The sequence below is a fragment of the Astatotilapia calliptera genome, chromosome 15 (genome assembly GCF_964374335.1).
Source record: "Astatotilapia calliptera chromosome 15, fAstCal68.1, whole genome shotgun sequence".
NCBI classification, from domain to species: Eukaryota; Metazoa; Chordata; class Actinopteri; order Cichliformes; family Cichlidae; genus Astatotilapia; species Astatotilapia calliptera.
Genome location: NC_137436.1, coordinates 30,831,311 through 30,846,453, shown reverse-complemented (window position 1 = coordinate 30,846,453; position 15,143 = coordinate 30,831,311). Strand labels below are relative to the sequence as shown.

The window sequence follows — 15,143 nt, the reverse complement described above, 5'->3', positions numbered from 1 at the left end:
TTATTTTTTTATATGAGCCTTATGACAACAAAGAAAAAGGTATTATTAACTGTCACAGTGTGCGGATGCAGACTGTGTGGAGTGAAGAGGAGGGCCCAAATGCAGACACGCAAAAACAAAACTTGATTCTAACAGAAAACATGCCGTTTATTATGGCATTATTGAGCAGTACAAAAAATAAAAGGGCAAAAATAATTTGAAGCTAAGCAATAACCTAAAACTGGGGAAAACTTGAACGAAAACATGAAGCATCCTAAACATGAAAAAACCTGGCGAGGACAAAATAAACATGCAAAAAACCTTAAACCTGACAACTTGGCATGAATCCACAAAGACCTGGAAATATGGCATAATGCGGCAGGACAGCAGACGATCGGACAACGAATGAATGAAGACTCAAAGATCAAATGAATGAATGAAATGACCTGGGATCATGGCATTAACTTAGTTTTAAAAAACACTTCCCTCGTGGAAGAGATAAAGTCTTTGTGGTTGGTTGCTAGCCGATGTTCAGTTGCTGTTTGCCCCTGTAATGTATTTACTACTCTGTCATTTGTAAGTCACCAGTATCCTGCAAGGAGCCACTGCTGAAAAAGGTTATCTCGCCTACCTGCCCAATTCGCATCAATAAGTGGTTATTTTCCCATCTTCACCGGAAGTTGCTGAAACTCATTGACTCTGTGTGATCTCGTTACTCCCTGTGTGAACAAGACTTAAATGGTGCTCCTCTGATGCTGATAAAAGAGGACGAAGGTGCCAAGTTGTCCCCACTAACTTGTCACTGAACGTGGATGTAGCCACTTTAAAATCACCCACTGCTTTTTGCACTTTGTTTTTTGAAGCCTGAATAATACTGTTTTGGAGGATTAATTGACAAGGGGGTAAAGTGCTCAGCTATCAGTTTGGTTAAACTCTACAGCATTATTTAGTGCTAGGAAGCTTAATAATACTTCCAAGTCTAGAAAAAAAAAAGAGGGTTTTTTTGGTTCTGCATAGTACACTGCACAGACATGATGCCCTTAAGGTTCTTTATTAAAGTTGCAGTAGGCTCTTGAAAGTGTACATTTTCCTGGAGTCAGATTAGAAAAAAAATAAAACTACAGATTTTGAAGGTGTTTTGTTTTCATCTTTTTTCCTTAATGGTAGTCTAAAAACTAGCCAGTTTGGCTAGTAAATGTGCTCTTTGGCCCTGAGATTAATGGGGTGTCTATAATGCAGGGCATTTCAAGAGCTTTTAAATTCCCCATTTTGCATGTGTTTGATCAAACGAATATGGAAGCCCGTTTCCGCCACCAAAAAAAACCCTAAAAACAGTTATCCATAACTCGAAATTTCGAGTTATTTTCTTGAAATTTCGACTTACTAATTCGAAATTTTAACTTGTTAACTCTAAATTTTGAGAAAATAACTCTAAATTTCGAGTTATGGATCCTTTGTTTGTTTTTTGTGGCAGAAATGGGCTTCCATAAACATATATACACTAATATGAACTTTAGAAATATCTGGCTTGTAGAGAGAAGTCTGCCTCTGAAGTTACCCAGTTTAACATCTATGCATCTTGTGGCGCTTTTCTTCATCTTTTGTTAGAACTGAATTTGTCCTATAGAATATGCAAAATATAGTCATTACTTACACCTCACAGGTTTTAAAAGAAAACTTGCAAACAGAATCTCTTTTTTGTTTGCTCACTCTCATCTGCGGTTTCAGCAAAAAACATATGGAAAACTACAAAAACCACAGGCGTCTGGCCCATGAAATATCTCTGACTTTATTGAATGTGCAGTAAATCCTTGTGTCCCGATGGCAGTCTAAGGTTTATGTGAACCAGCTGCTTGGATGGTCATATAACCGCACATTTCCCATTTTTTTCATGTTACAATGCAAGAAATCACTGACTAAAATTTCAAGCCCTGCTCATGGTCTCAGACACTCACAGGTTTTGTCAAAAGTCTGTGTGAATCAATTTCAGACAAGCACACATACAGCGTCATCTGTCAGCAGGAGCCAGCCGTCTTTCACCATTACTGGAAAAGTGCACAGGCTCAGTAAAAATAAAACACAAATCAACTACTGGATTTGCACAGAAGCTCATCTCAATGTATTTTTACACCTTGTGCATTTCTTTTTTTATTCAGTGCTACTAAATATAACTGTTTCCACACACACAGCTCTGCTAACGTGCTGCTCATGCTACGCTCTTTATACAGACGTGGCTTTCCACTCAGCTGTAGTGTTGTAGGTAGGAAGGTAATTAAACACAGCTTAGAGCAGATATCATTAAAGCACTAGAAGCAAAGATAAATAATGTTTCATTACAAATGAATGTCAAGGATAGTTTTTATTAGCAGTGAGAATATTCCCTCTATGACACTGCTATTCTATTTTTATCCTCCTCTGTTATTCAGGAGCCACTACTTATTTTCATGTGTTTTTTGATAAGTGGGTATCATTTAAACATGCAAACTATTCAAACAGAACTACTGAACATATTTTGCACCCTCAACCACAGACACTGATACCTATTGTCTTGCTTGTTTCACAGCAGGTCTGTAAAACCGAAGAGAAAACTGTAGCGAAGAACAAACACTCGTTCCTTGACCTTGTTCGAACACCAAGAATGAGGAAGCACTCTCTGATTGTCTTTTATCTGTGGTGAGTATAAGCACATGTTTTTTTCAGTCAGAGTCAGACTGAGCACAAGACTGCTCCTGAGGGTTCACGCTTATCATCCACATCCCCACCTCTGCATGTCGGCCTTCAGTCCTGTCTAAGGGGACCTTTTAAACTCTCAACAGGGGCTGAAGAGTCTGTCTGAAACATGGATTTGGGAATGCAATAAGGACAAATTAGTGCTATAAGCTCAATCAAATTTCAAACAACAGAAAAAATGACCATGGGAAAAACAAATGAGTAAGCTTGTCTTGCTTCTAAATACTTGAGTCTTATTTATCCAGGAAAAATGTAACATCTGAACAAAATCTCCATGTAAGACCTATTTGAATTTGAACCCAAAACAAACAAATAAATCAAACTTATTTGATATACTTCATAACATGGCTGAATATTAGCACTTAGCTCATGCTAATGCCAGCTAGCTAATTTAGGTAAATCTATTTCTGGGACATAAAATGAAATTTTGGCTAGCAAAAAAATACTGGGCTTAAAATAGACTTACAGTAGAAAGAGAATAGCTGAAGTAGCAGTCAGGCACCTAAATATTTAAGGTCGAACTGTGAGCTTATCAGCTAACAGTAGTGTTGGCTTGCTAATCTATATGTAATGCACTTTGATAGCATCTCTGGCACATCTTTGCTAACTGATGTCACACAGGTTGCGAAAAACAGCAAGCCACAACTAGCTGGGATGTGCAGGCCATGAACCAAGTCACAGAGGGCTTATCTATAATCAGTGAAACACTCATTAGCTCACTGGGTTAAAACAACATTAAAGCTGGAAAAACCCCTCGAGTAATAAAGCCACACCACACTGTGTGCACAGTTTTACTTTTGGCCCTAAAAAGATATAGGAAGCAGTTTGGAGTTTTGTGCCTCTTCAACATTCCCTGCAGTCTAGAATTTTGCTTTTTGACAGTTTGTTTTTCTGCCTCTAATCTGATTATGAAAAGCTACAGTGGAAGCCTGCGGAACTAGTTTGATTCTACTTACAGTTGAGGTGAAGCATTAAGACTTATATCGTTCCTAAGGGCTAAATGTCCTGTTAAAAATATAAAGGATGTCCTGTCATATCACATTTTTCATGGCTAAGGATGAGTGCCTTTGGTTTTTGCACCACGGAATTCTCAAATGTGAATCCATCAGTGCAATAAGGGGTTTATTCACTGCAGCCCTGCTAAAATATCCATGTTTACAGATAGTTCTTACTGACAGTCAGATGAGAAACAGTTAACCCTGTGTTTTTTTATACATATTGCCCTATCGCACAAGCATCACAGTCATCAAATAGCTTTTATTGATGCATTTCCTATTAATTGAAATGCGGATGTTGCTTTAGTCCCTGTTCCTGTCGAAACACGAGATAGTCATCTGTGCCAGAGCAATAAAGTCTTTGTTTTTGTCACTTCAAGCTTTTTCCATTTGCTGTTTTGATGCTATAATCAGGATCAGCTGACCTTACTCTGCATTTCTTTCATACTGGCCACATATCTGGCGTGGATGGTGATTGCTTAATTGTACCAAACAGTGAATTGTACCAAAGTGGATTTGCAGTGTTACTCCAACTATCCTTAAATCTACTGTGAATCAGTGTGTTGTAAAAATAGTCCAGCAGGCTGATTTTTATAGCCAGTAAATGTAAAAACGATGCGGAAACTACAACGTGCAGAAGATGGACTACAAAATGCGCATCTTAATTCACCACAACTTGTTCTACCCCCATTGTTTTATGTGGGGCATTTAAATAAGAACCACGGCTCAAAGTTATGTCAAACCTCTCTGTCTAAAAACTCTTCACTTAGTCCTCCTGCTCAGTGTTTAGAGGCGAACCCCACTTAGTGCTCCTCAGTAACACAGTAAAAATGAACTGAACCGTCACTTATCCCTTGTGATTATCCTAAAGGCTGCAATACAGCAAAGTGCATTACTAATTTAAACCAAATTATACGGAACCTTAAACAGACTTTGGTCAGTTAACAGAGTTCATAATCTTTAAAGAGCAATTCTACATTCTTCATGCAGCAACAACCTAATGAGACGTGGTTTTCCTTCCAGTGTTGTGATGTTCAGAGATCAGTCTTGCAGGTTATAAGCAGGTTATGAGAAGGAAAATGCTGTTTACAGTTCCATGAGTTGTTCCACTTTGTTTATGCTTTAGATTCTTTTTCTCGAGTTTTCGAATGGTCAGTAAAGATAAAGCGGTTTAGTTGGCTGTGCTAGGAATTTAGCTGAAGAACTTACATGCTTGCAAGAGAAAAAAACGGGGGTTGAATCAGAATAATACAAAGCGACCAGTGACCTGTCGCCGGTGTCACAAATGACATTTCAGTTTGCTGCCTCTTTCTATTGTCAGATTGTGAGAGGGGAAAAAAGAGAATTCTGGGACTGCATGGCACTTCTTTCCTTAGTATTTAGTAATAATAATAATAATAATGGATTGGATTTATATAGCGCTTTTCTAGGCACCCAAAGCGCTTTACAATACCACTATTCATTCACTCTCACATTCATACACTGGTGGAGGCAAGCTACAGTTGTAGCCACAGCTGCCCTGGGGCAGACTGACAGAAGAGAGGCTGCCATATCGCGCCAGTGAGTTGGATCAGTCACTTCTTGGTCGCTTATCTCACTTAGGAGTCTTCCTAAGCAAAACAGACTACTGGAACACACCCAAAGACTGTGTGCACTCCAGGGAGATGAATCATATGGCATACGTGAACTTGATCAGAGAACAAGAGTGAGAAACAAAGGCGCAAATTGAAAAGTCAAAAATCTCCATAAAGATGTAACTGCAAAATAAAAACTAAAATAAGAAGTAACTGAAGGGGCAAACAACAGCTTAGACAAAAAGGAAAAACAGGAACGCACACTAAGGGGAAAAACACTAATGAACAGAACAAGCTAAACTCTCTGTGAGGCTTTGCTGCTCATTACTTAGAAAACCAAGTGAACCAGCTTTGATTTGGGTTTGTTTTACACTATGTAACTTATTTTGGCATCATCCTGTAGGAACTTCAAAGACTAACAGCAGTGGGAATTATCTCATTTTTCCATGAACAACAAATAATACATTCAAAGGTATCAAAGGAATGACATTTGCCATGACATTTCCCTTCAAGCAGAAGCGTTTCTTTCTTTCTTTGCTCCTACATTCTCAGGTTTGTCAATGTCCTCGTGTACTATGGCCTGTCCCTCAACATTTCTGACTTTGGAATGAATATATACCTGACTCAGATGATTTTTGGTCTGGTTGAGATGCCTGCGCGCACAATCACCCTGTTCACCCTGAACCGCTCCCGTAAGATCTCCCAGCTAGCTTTCTTAGCAGTTGGAGGCACTGCCTGTCTGCTCACCATCTTCATCCCCGATGGTATGAACACACGCTCAGGACAGCTTAGCTGGACTGTGCATGATTAACTCTTTGCCCTACTTGTTCTAAAAATGTAGTTTACAGCTTTTCTCGCCATCCTTTTATCTTCTTTTAGATTTGTCTGTCGTCAGAACGGTCTTGGCCATGATTGGAAAGTTTGGAATCACAGCCTCTCTGTCTATTATTTATGTGTATTCTGCTGAGGTGTTCCCCACTGTTATAAGGTGAGTGTTACCCTCCAAATACCCGGGAGTCTTACAACACAAAGAGTTCCTTCACTATCTAAAGCTAAACATGTTCTGGCTAGCAATTTCACTTAAACAGGCTGTGTTATTATCAGAACTGTGGAGTCTTCTAAAGGCAGCTGCTAATGGTGCCACAAAAGCAGTTTGACGAGGCAGTCAGTGATTGTTACCTAATGGTATTTTTATGGAAACACAAAACATTTTGGCAAGTTGTTTCTGGAATAATTTTCCAATATATATATTGGAATATATATATATATATATATATATATATATATATATATATATATATATATATATTCAAAGAAATCGGAACATGACTTTTGGTGTTTCTTTGTTAGCTCATCCAAAAATCCAGTTATTCGGCCCATGAAGAGTTCTTTCATTAACTACATCACTATATCAAAGCCTGGGCAAAAGGCTTATCAGGCTTATAGAAAAGCTTCATTAGCCCAAATACTTACCAACAGGTTTTAGATGTATGGCACACTGGATTACTGGTCGAACTGTCTGCAGAGCAGTTTTGAGACTTGTCCCATTATGATTAATGTTGAAATTGTTTACATTTATTTTTTTCGGAAGTGCTAGATTAAATTTAATACAGCAAGGTTTAGGAAAACTTAAAAAAAATAACTCATGATACTTAAAGTGTCTCACTCATCTGACTAACTAGTGTTAGTGTTAGAGTTGGTTTTGCTAACGAAGTTTAGAATGTGGTTAAAACGCTGCAACTTTCCTGTTAAAGGCTTTCCTTTACATCAGGCGTATCAAACATAAGCCCCGGACAGACTTCTATTTGGCTGACAGGATGCTGGAAGAGGAGGATGACAGGAAAAATGTGAAGGAGGACATAGATTATGGACTGCATTTGGGTTATGTTTGATAGCTTTTTTATTTGTGCTAACATATTTCTTTCAGCTATTATATCAGCATTTCTTTATAATGTAGAAAAACTGAGACATACTATTATTAAATAGGATTTAATGTATAGTTGAACATATTTACACTGGCAGGAAGAGACTTTAAGGCCAATAAAGAGTTTAACATCCCTACTTTAGATATATGAAAATCCCACAGGACTGAACCTTATTATAACTAGGGCTGCTCAATTAATCGAATTTTAATCACGATTACGATCTGGGCTTTCAACGATCATTAAAAATGACTAAGCCGATTATTAGCCCCTCCCTCGTGCTTTACTCTCGCGCTGCTCCGTGTGGCAAATCGAGCGCACCTCTCTGCATTTCGAACACGTGTCACAACAATTAAGATCAGCGGTCTCCAACCTTTTTTGCGCCACGGACCGGTTTATGCCCGACAATATTTTCATGGACCGGCCTTTAAGGTGTCGCGGATAAATACAACAAAATAAAACTAGTACCGGTACCGAAAAAAAGATTTATTCATAACACACGTGAAAAGACCCAGGAAAACCGAGTAAATGATAAAAACGATATCAAAATAACGCTAAAAACCCTGAAAACCATACATTTCACACCTGAGCCTCAACTCTTGCGGCCCCGGTACCAAACGACTCACGGACCGGTACCGGTCCGAGGCCCGGGGGTTGGGGACCACTGATTAGGGATGGGTATCGTTTTATCCGATACCGGTGCCAAACCGGTACTTTTGAAACGGTGCCGGTGCTTAAACGGTGCTCAAACCGGTGCTCAAACCGGTGCTTAAAGAATGGAGAACACAAAATTGGTCCAAAAACCTCTCATGTTCAGCTGTTTTTTTTGTAAAAAGATAACAATGTTAGCCTTTTCTGCAGCTATAGGGCATATATGATATCACTCTTGGCTGGAAGCAGTGCTTAAACAATGGAAAAAACACAAACTTTGTCCAAAAACCTCTCATGTTTAGCTGTTTCCCTCTTTTTCTTTGGTCCTTTTAGCCTTTTTGGCCAGGGTGAAGGGAGTATCTGCCATCAAACAAGAAGACAGCCGCATGTAGCTAAGATGATGTTTGCTAGTTCACCTTACATGCATGAATGTAATAACGTGGTTAGCCTACTCAACGTAAATTACACACGAACAACATTAAGCTACTTGCGCAGAGAAGAACGGCTGCTGCTGCATCATCATCCTCATCATTTCTGCTACACTGGCAAGGCTAGTGGCCAGGACTCTCCTCTTCGGGTTTTTGGGGGATGTTGCTAACTCCGGGTCTGATAACAGGCACCACACCCGCAGTAGATGTGCACGGTGTGAGGTCTCGCAGCAAGCTATCAAATACGGCGCATTTCTCGGCTTTTAAAAAAAACACTATGCGTCGCCAGGTGTTTCATCAGATTTGAGGTGTTACCTCCTTTGACAGTATCACAGTATCAGCTTAAAGCACTTGTTGCAGGCTGCTGAGTTTGCATATTTTGCTGTGAAGTACAGCCAGACTTTGACCGCTTCGCCTTGGGCATTTTTAATCTGTAGCTCTGCTCTAAAAGAACGTACGTACCTGGACCCGCCTACTATCCTCGGAAACGTAAAATGATTGGCTAGAATCTAAAGTGTATCACAGCTCAGGGAAAAAAAAGCACCGAAATAAAGCACCGAAATGTGCGCTGCTTTTCGGTCTGGTTACTACCGTTTATGTCAGAACCGGTGCCATAATTGCACCGGATACCGGTACCCATCCCTACCGCTGATTAAGAGGACCCGAGGGAAGCTCGGAAAGCTAAACAGAAGTTATTTGGAGAGGAGAGTGACTGCCGTTGGTTGAAAAGAGAGGTAAAAAAACTTCAGTGGTGTGGAATCATTATGGGTTCGCAGAGTCGAGACGTGGATCAAGTAGACACAGTGTGTAAACTTTGCTACGGTGTCGTAGCTGCACCACAGAGCAACACTGCAAAGTTCACTAAACATAGATGTTTACATTTCTCATTTATTTCTTATATTGCAAACATTTAAACTGTTATCAGTATTTGCACACTATTTTATATTATTTTTTGACAATCTTTAAAGTCATTATTCAACACATTGTTATTGTTAAATAAATATCGTCAAATAATCGAGATCTCAATTTCAGTGAAAATAATCGTGATTATCATTTTTGCCATAATCGAGCAGCCCTAATTATAACCCAAAACCGACCTCCCTAACCCTATATAGGTGTCTGGTGATCTGGTGAATTTAAGCACTTATAGATTTACCTTGTTGCCATAAATACCAACTGGAATTATTGAGATATCATTAAAATAATGTCTTTATGATTATTGCTGGCTGTATCTTAATCCTGAGAATGCTGTTGCCGTGTATTACAAACATGTGTTCATTCTAATGCATAAGCAAATCACTATATCTACATTAAATTGCAAGAATCCAGCTTTGTTCCATTTACTAAGATGGATTCATGCATGATTTACATTACATGTTTGTTATTAAGAGTGTTCACAGATAAGAAAGGTGGAATAGTGTAAGTGAAAATATAAGGTATACATTACTATCTATAAATACAGAGTGAAAGTGAGAGCAAGAAAGCAATAGCTGTAATGGAAATTAAGTGCAGAAACGACCCCCCCACAGAAAAGACAAATGCCATAAAGACATTGTCTGATAAGAAATCATTAACCAACAATGGCACTCAGAGAGTGCAAACCTCTGTCAAGGCAGCTCTCTCTTGGTACAGTACTTACTTTTAAGGGAAATTATTTCTGGATGCAAACTATAATGTGATATTTAGAATCCCCACACACTAGTATTTGTTTCCTAAATGTTACCAATACAAAAAAGGCAGGAGAATTTACATTTTTAAAGATAAAAGATATTTCATCAAAGTTTGACCTAATTTGACCTTGGAGAAGAGGTCAGAGGTCCAAAGTAATGCAATATTTAGTATATATCATCCCTTTATGCTTAACTGTTGTCAGTGCAAACAATGGTGGTAAGAAGCATAGTTTTAAATAGCACTATTATCACTTTGAATTTCAGGTCACTCTATTGACCTTGAAGGATATGCTGACAATACATACATACATACATAGTTTCTAAGGTATGAGTCCTTTTTTCTCTCCAATAAATCATCATGTTGACCTTGAAGACGTCAGTGGATGTAAACCACATCTTGATGGATTATTCACATGACCCAACTCCACACACCCAATAGATTCCATCAGAATTTATTCAAAACTTTATGGCATGTAGACAGAGATCACATTGATATCCATAATAAGCACCTGTAACCGGGCCCTTTTATTCATTGTATTTTTCAGACAAAATGGGATTGGTATAGGCTCTATGTGTGCTCGCACTGGTGGCGTCCTGGCTCCCATGATGTACCTTCTGAGGGGGGTCAGTCCTCACGCTCCCATGGTTCTGTGTGGCCTCTGCCCCCTGCTGGGTTCAGCCCTCACAATGCTACTTCCTGAGACGGCCAACAGGCCGCTGCCTGATAGCATTGAAGACGTTGAGGGATCCAATCACAGGTTTGACTTAACTGTTGACTTAACCTGAGCAAGATCATCATAGGTGCTGATCCTAACCCTATATTTTGAAGAAAGGCAAAATGTTCATTTTTAAATAATGAAAATTGTTGCTGATCTGTGTCACTTTGATTGCCAAAGCTTAGGGGAAGAGTTTGATGAGAAAATGTATATTCACATAGCCTAGGAGTAAGGTTAGGATCATCTCTGAAGCCAGTAACACAAACAAAATAAAAGAGAACTGAGAATTGGTTGGTCTCAGACAATTTCATCTTGCTTTTGGTTAGAGATGCAAAATAAGAGTGCAATGTAAGTAAATGTAATCAAATACTTGCTGCACCAAGGAGGCCACAGTGTTGCCTGGAGGCACATCAAGAAGCAGCACTTGCATCTTTTTTGTGAGCAATGAAATCATGGGGAAGAAAAAGAGAACTAAATATGATGGTATAGATCTTTCTTTGATCAATAAATGTGCGTAAATGTACATACCAGTAAGTACATTTGCTCGGCCACCAGAACTTTTACTTCCAGGAAGTTAGAAAAGAAAAGTGGCTTTATATATATATATATATATATATATATATATATATATATATATATATATATATATATATATATATATATATATATATATATATATATATATATATATACATATATTAGGGGTGCAACGATACACAAAATTCACGGTTCGGTTCGGTTCGATTCTTTGGTGTCACGGTTCGATATTTTTTCGATACAAAAAAAATGTTCATGCCTTTTTAATTTGTCATTTATTAAAATTATAAATATATATTTTAACTCAAAAGTACAGTTTTTAAATTTAATGTTGCTGAAACAAAAGTAATTAAAAAATATATATATATCTCAGGGCTCTCAAAATTTCAAAATCCCTGGTAGCCCTTCGGGCAGGGACTCTTCGGTTTTTGGTAGCCCAAAATAAATGTAAGTAGCCCGAATAAAAAAGAGAGCAATTTTTTGATTGATGTTTTGTTTCCTTTACAATATTATACATTAAAGTATAATATTGTAAAGGAAACAAAACATTAATCAAAAAATAGTTGAAACACAAATTACAACATTGTATAAAAATGACAATCATCAACTCAAACACTTGGTTCTAATTGAACAGAAATTTCTATGAACTTGTAAGAACTGTGTAGAACATGAATCAGTCTGTGTCAGATCCTGAATTTGAAATTTCCACTGAAGTCACAGGTAAGAGACAAGTGGAACCAAGATCTAGGCCATTTGCTTTTTGAAGTTTGCAAAGACTGCTAAATTTTGCCAGTGGTAGTTCACTCTTTGAAACATAGTACGCTGTTCTAAACAGATTTTTCAGGTTTATTTTTAGTATGTTATTTGCAATTGGTGTTTGTTCTGGGAAAGATATTGCAGACTGAGCAATAATGCATTTCTTGCATTTCTCATGGCTTCTAATGGGGGCCTTTTTTAAAATGACTGGTCCCAGTAACAAAGGCGCTTGTCGACTCAGAAATCGAGAGAAAACCAACAACACACCCGGCAGAACATTATGTTATTTACACTGGTGCACATAAGTGGTCCGCAGGTGCGCATTCGCTGTCAAAATAAAAGACGCGCACCAGATAAGAAGTTGCAACGCGCGTTTGCGTCCATATAAAAAGCACTGTTTTTGTCCGCTAGAGTGGGATTTTCACGGCACATTCTGCACCACATCTCTGTGCGTTCATCATTTGTTTGAAGCCAGCTCACCTCCTGCAACCACTTTTCCGAGAATACACGCTTCTTTTGTGGTTCGGACTCCTTCTGACATTTCTTTGGAGGTAGAGGAACACCAAAGTAATTGCTTAAAGGAGCTTCTTCGACATCTTTAAGAGTTTTAAAAAAATGTCTGTCCTCCTCCAGAAAATCTTATGTATGCAAACACGCGTTGCAACTTCATATCCTGTGCGCGTTTATTTTTTTTTTTTTTTTTCTTTGACAGCGAATGCGCACCTGCAGACCACTTATGTGCAGCCCTGGTTATTTAGCTCGTCATATTGCAGCCACAGAGATTCTTTTGTCCATGAAACCATAAAGCTGCACTTTCTTTTTGCCTTATAGTCTGATTTGTCATAACTTTTCCGTTTTGTGGTAAGCTTTTCTTTGGCTGTCACTTCTTCACCCTGACCTGTCTTATTTGGCTCAGCAGAACTAAAATATATATCCTGCTGCTTTTACACACACACACATAACCGTCAGCGATTCTCTGCGTGATCAACCTCTCATATGTTTAAGCTTGCTGCGGGAAATTTTACTTGTCATGTTTGCATAGTAAGCTAACGATTGATAAGACGATGTCAGAGGAATTGGTGCGCAAATTATCATCACTCAGTGCTGTCGCTCTCTATACACAGTTCGCGCGATTGCAAAGTGAAAGCAAAAAACAAGCGCAAATTCAAACGCGATTTCAATATGTCACATATTGACAGTGGCTCACCGATGCCAATGACATAATTACCCAGCTACATTTCCGAAAGAATGCAAAAGCATTGACATATATTTTTCCTTCCTACAATAGGCCGACGGGCAGGGCAGAGATAGATTTTGGTAGCCCGACTGGAAAAATCGCTAGCCCCCGGGACGTCGGGCTAGCTTATTTTGCAAGCCCTGTATCTGATTGAGGAATCACTCATCTTTGGAAAAGAGAGTTTATTACAGAGAAATGGCTCTTTCCAAAATAAAAGCTATACTATACGCTTCTTCTGGGCTATATTTTCAGCAGCATATTGTAGCGGTCAGGGCTGTTCGGGGTTCTGTTTGTACAGTTATGTTTTGTTTATGTTGCCATAGTGACGGGTGACGCCCTCTCGCTGCCACGGTGTGTCCTTCCGGGGTCAGAGGGCGCCTTGTGTGTTGTTGTTGTTGTTGTTGCTGTGCGGTTGCCGCGCTGAGCAGTTAGCTAGCGGCAGTGTTCTTCTGCAGATGTCAATAAACGGCTGTGCTCCCTGGCTAGCTCACGGGAAGCAAGACCAAACGACACCTCCGTCTCCTCGTTGTCTGAGCTCGCCACATTGGTGTCAGAAGTGGGATGATGGTGGCACCCCATGTTCTGACCCGAATGACTTTTCCCCCGCTGGTCGTGACCGGCCGGTGCGCCAAAAGAAGGCACCTGGACATTTGCAGGACTTTGTGTGGGGCAATGGGGTCGTCGGGGACGACTGACCCCTTAGGTGCGGGGGCTATGTAGCGGGTCAGGGCTGTTCGGGGTTCTGTTTGTACAGTTATGTTTTGTTTATGTTGCCATAGTGACGGGTGATGCCCTCTCGCTGCCACGGTGTGTCCTTCCGGGGTCAGAGGGCGCCTTGTGTGTTGTTGTTGCTGTGCGGTTGCTGCGCTGAGCAGTTAGCTAGCGGCAGTGTTCTTCTGCAGATGTCAATAAACGGCTGTGCTCCCTGGCTAGCTCACGGGAAGCAAGACCAAACGACACCTCAGTCTCCTCCTTGTCTGAGCTCGCCACAATATTAAACATATCAGGTCCCCATAAGGAGAATCATGTGCTAACGGCTGTCTAAATGACTCGGCTAAAGTTAGTAGCATGCTTGTTGTTTTTGTCTGCTTCCACTTGTCTTTGCACTAGGATGATGTCGGCGTAAATGTGCAGTCATATTTGTTGTGTTCCCACTAGTGCTGTCAGCGTTAATCTCGTTGAAATGACGTTAACGCCACAACACGGAAAATCTCCGTTAACGAGCTACCCCTGCGTGGGGCTAGACGGCCAACACATTAACACTAGCATCCCCAGGCTTCTACCTTCTACAGGTAGAAGCCTGGGGATGCTAGTGTTAACGAGCTAACTGCACTAACACACTAGTTCCCACCCATGTAATTGAGCATTGCGTGGCACATCCAACATACTGTTTTACTTTAGTCCATGACACGCTTACCTTCAGGGTCATACGTCACATGAAAACCAAAATAATTCCAAACGCCAGATTTGAATGAGGGTGGGGGAGGTTCAATTTGCCATGTTGCAAGGAGAGCTTAACTTCTGTCTCGCTAGCTTGCCCTGCGCTCTTCCTTATGACTATGCTGTCTGTGTTGAGCGCTCAGTGGATCTGCGCTGGACAGTGCAGCCTAGGCGGAGTAGTCGAACGCAGATTCACTGAGCGCTCAACACAGACAGCATCGTCAGAAGGAAAGTTGATAAAATAAATTACAAATTTTGTATTGTTCATACATATGCGTACCGAACCGAAAGCACTGTATCGAACGGTTCAATATCGATACCAGTATCGTTGCACCCCTAATATATATATTATCCTATCCAAGCTCAGGTCTTCTACCAGAGCCCTGGGAGCTTGTGCCTTTAGATGTTGAAGGAAACTGTACTCAATGACACGTTGACTTTCTTTGTGATTTCTCTGTAGGAAAGTTGGAACGCCTGTAGGAATTAGTAGAATCAATCTCCATTGCTT

General features: G+C 39.9%; 1 protein-coding gene across 5 annotated transcripts in view; it reads left to right on the top strand.

Moving 5' to 3' along the window:
* The window catches only part of LOC113037444 (solute carrier family 22 member 6), a 29,723-nt gene that overhangs the window by 14,024 nt on the left and 556 nt on the right, over positions 1 to 15,143 (top strand). For 3 of the 5 annotated variants that reach the window (XM_026194512.2, XM_026194509.2, XM_080289861.1), the window contains 4 exons: positions 2,543 to 2,652; positions 5,831 to 6,042; positions 6,158 to 6,266; positions 10,495 to 10,707. In XM_026194512.2, the coding sequence (XP_026050297.1) occupies positions 2,543 to 2,652; positions 5,831 to 6,042; positions 6,158 to 6,266; positions 10,495 to 10,707 (644 nt within the window). The remainder of the gene's footprint in view (positions 1 to 2,542; positions 2,653 to 5,830; positions 6,043 to 6,157; positions 6,267 to 10,494; positions 10,708 to 15,143) is intronic. The other 2 variants (XM_026194511.2, XM_080289862.1) reach the window with 2 other exon arrangements.